This window comes from Octopus bimaculoides, chromosome 2, assembly GCF_001194135.2.
Source record: "Octopus bimaculoides isolate UCB-OBI-ISO-001 chromosome 2, ASM119413v2, whole genome shotgun sequence".
In the NCBI taxonomy this organism is placed as follows: Eukaryota; Metazoa; Mollusca; class Cephalopoda; order Octopoda; family Octopodidae; genus Octopus; species Octopus bimaculoides.
In genome coordinates this window covers 149,918,984-149,922,252 of record NC_068982.1, presented here as the reverse complement: position 1 = coordinate 149,922,252, position 3,269 = coordinate 149,918,984, and the positions used below count along the sequence as shown (strand labels likewise).

At 34.9% G+C, this 3,269-nt stretch overlaps 1 protein-coding gene across 2 annotated transcripts in view; it reads right to left on the bottom strand.

Moving 5' to 3' along the window:
• Positions 1 to 3,269, bottom strand: part of LOC106872137 (uncharacterized) — a 26,450-nt gene that overhangs the window by 14,980 nt on the left and 8,201 nt on the right. For both annotated transcript variants that reach the window (XM_052965660.1, XM_014919009.2), the window contains exon 2: positions 1,155 to 1,240. In XM_052965660.1, coding sequence (XP_052821620.1) covers positions 1,155 to 1,240 — 86 coding nt within the window. The remainder of the gene's footprint in view (positions 1 to 1,154; positions 1,241 to 3,269) is intronic.

Below are 3,269 nucleotides of genomic sequence, written 5' to 3'. Positions count from 1 at the left end.
TATATATATATATATATATGTATGTATGTATGCATACATATCTGTCTGTTTGTCTGTCGGTTTGTTTGTATGTAAATATATATGTATGTATATGTGCAGATCTGTATGTTTTGTTTTATGTATGTATTATCATGCATATAGTTGCATGCTTTGACATGCTCATATATACTTAAATGTTAAACTTCTGGAAAGTTTTATAGATTTTTACAATTCCAGTGATGGATTGGATCTGTAGTCTTCGAATTAGTTTTCTCCTTTCTGGTTTTTAAGAAGTCTAATTTCTCAAGATTGGTATTTAGGCACTGTGTTATTACATATCCTAGGGCCCCAATAATTACAGGTATAAGCCTGAACTTGTAATCTGGAGAGAGTAACTTCAGATTTCTCAATAGTTCAGCGTAGGTGATTTCTTTTTCACTGGTCTTCAGCTTTATGTTAACATCCGCTGGGCAGCTAATTTCCGCAACTGTGCACAGTTTCTCTTCCCTATCCCAAATCATTATATCAGGTCTGTTGTGCTTACATTTTATTGAGGTCTTCACTCGGATATCCACCAGTGCTTCTTTTTATTATGAGTGGCTATGACTTCTACCATGCTGTAGGTTCTTATTTCTTTAGCGGGGTTGTATGTATGAATGTATGTATGTATGTATGTATGTATGTATGCATGCAGGCATGTATGTATGTATGCATGTATGTATGTATCAGTGTGCATATATGTCTGTACGTACACATTGCTTTAACTGATAAGAGAAAAGTACACTGCACATATTTTGGAGAGTATAGTTATATTCATCTGAAAATTTCACCGTTGCTTCTAGTTTGACTTTTGATATTTGTTATAAACGATATTTTCCCAAGTAGTTCTATAATATGTAATTCCAGTTAATTTCCAATTGTATCCTGCAGCTAATCTAGCTCACATTCAGCCTCATATATATGCTTGTTTGTCTGTTTGTGTGTGTGTGTGTGTGTGTGTGTGTGTGCGTGTGCGTGTGCGTGTGTGTGTAATATGAATACATAAACACGCAAGCATAGACACACACACATGCACACATGTATGTGTCTACTCATTTTCATTACCTAATCGAAATGAAGTTATTTTCATCATTGCCATAGAGAAAGAATTAAGAAAGAATATTAACATTACTTACTAAAAGGCCTGCTACCCAGTGGGCTCCAATTTCCGGTTCCTTTCGATAATAAGACAACTGTGCAATCAATATTGCAGATACAGCACCTTCGGAAGACAAAATAAGATACATACGTACATACATATGTGTGTGTAAGCTACGCCAGCCACCACTCATCTTTCCGACACGTAGACAAGAAGAAAACTCGTAAGCTAGCTAGTCATATCTGAGACCTGAAAGCCAAAATTGCCCGCCACTCCATCAAGTGGAGCATCGTTGATGCTTGACCATACATTAAAGGTTCAAGGAGGTGCAGCCTTTGATTAGGCGAAAGATTTCATACACTTTTTAGATCTAAGAACTCCTCCTATTTACTGAACTCGAGATCGGAGATTTTCCCAAAATGCAAGCATCTAGACAAGTTTCTATTATTCAACTGGATAAGGCATACAGTCTTACAAATTTAGTTTTTCTCCATCGGATTAACCCCATTCACCGTTGTTGAATCTGTTCCTAACGGATTAAAGGATCCTAACTCATAACTTCGTTCCCTCCAAGCTTTCCGTTTCTCGTTTCTTTCCCCCAGTTCTCTCTCGATTTTGCTCAGAGAGCAATCATATTTTCTGAGCCTGAAAAATTGCAGGATAGTACACGGCGCGGTACACAAGTTTGTTCGGTTACTGTACTATCCGAATATGAAAATTATAGTAATTCATATCTAGTGCTTTGTCTATTACATATATATAAACACTGTAGTTTGAAGCTCTACAATAGGTGTTCTAAGTGCATTTAGATGCTCAACCACAACGGATTATCAGGGAAGACTTTATTGCATCATATTACAAATAGCTGTATATATTTATATATTTCATATAAAATATTTCAATTATTCCTAACGTTTGCCAGAGGTAGATTCTAAACAGTTTGGCGAAGCTTCGAATTAACTTATATATTGGGTTGGTGCATAATTATTGCGGCGTTTTTTCAACAAATTTTATTCAACAAAAACAATAACAATATTTAACAAAAACATCTTTAAATGACGGTTTTACCGTCTGTCAAGTAAATGGGGAGCAGTAATTGAAGTAGATGGTGAATATGCTCCGAAATAATCATTTAAAGATGTTTTTGTTACATGTTATTATTGTTTTTGTTGAATAAAATTTGTTTAAAAAAAGCCACAATAATTATGCACCAACCCAATATATTTGTCCTCGCAGCTTGAATGGTGTGCTTTGATCAATTCAGTTTTGTTGTTTTTATATAATTAAGAACACGCATATATATTACTATGTATGCATAAATATAGGTATGTTAGTATACACAGAGACGTACGTATATAGATACATATACCCATGTGCACACATTCTTTCACTCATATATACATATGCACTCACATGTAGACATAAACCATATATAGTATGTCAATAAAAGAATGAATTAATTTCCTGTTTTCATTTAAAGTTTTGGACTTGGATATATGTGTCTACTCACCCATGATATACTTATCCAAGTGTCACTTTGTCTTGAATCTATTTATTTTAATCTCCCATTTTTATCAAATCATGTATCTACACATCTACCTTTACATCATACCTTTGTATTTCTCTGAGTTTATCTATCTATCTATCTATCAATCTATCTATCTATCTATCTATCTATCTATCTATCTATCTATCTATCTATCTATCTATCTTCGCAGATTTCTACATACGCACATATCTCTTTGTTCGTCTATCATTCTACATTTATGATCATATACACCCATACTCGCGTACACACACACATACGAACACACGCGTACTTACATAAATACATACTCATACACGTACACATGTAAATGCATATACGTTCGCGTTCATTGGGCACGCACACATAGAGATATATTCATTTATTGACGCACACTCTTTCTCTTTCGGTCATTTACCTCAAAGGCACATACACTCTCACACACACACGTATGTATGTATCTCTCTCTCTCTCTCTCTATATATATATATATACACACACATGCTCAACAAACACTCACAACGCCCTGTCTGGGAATCGAAATCACGATCCTACGACCGCGAGTCGGCTGCCTTAACCACTGGGCCATTGCGCCTCTACTATATATATATATATATATATATATAT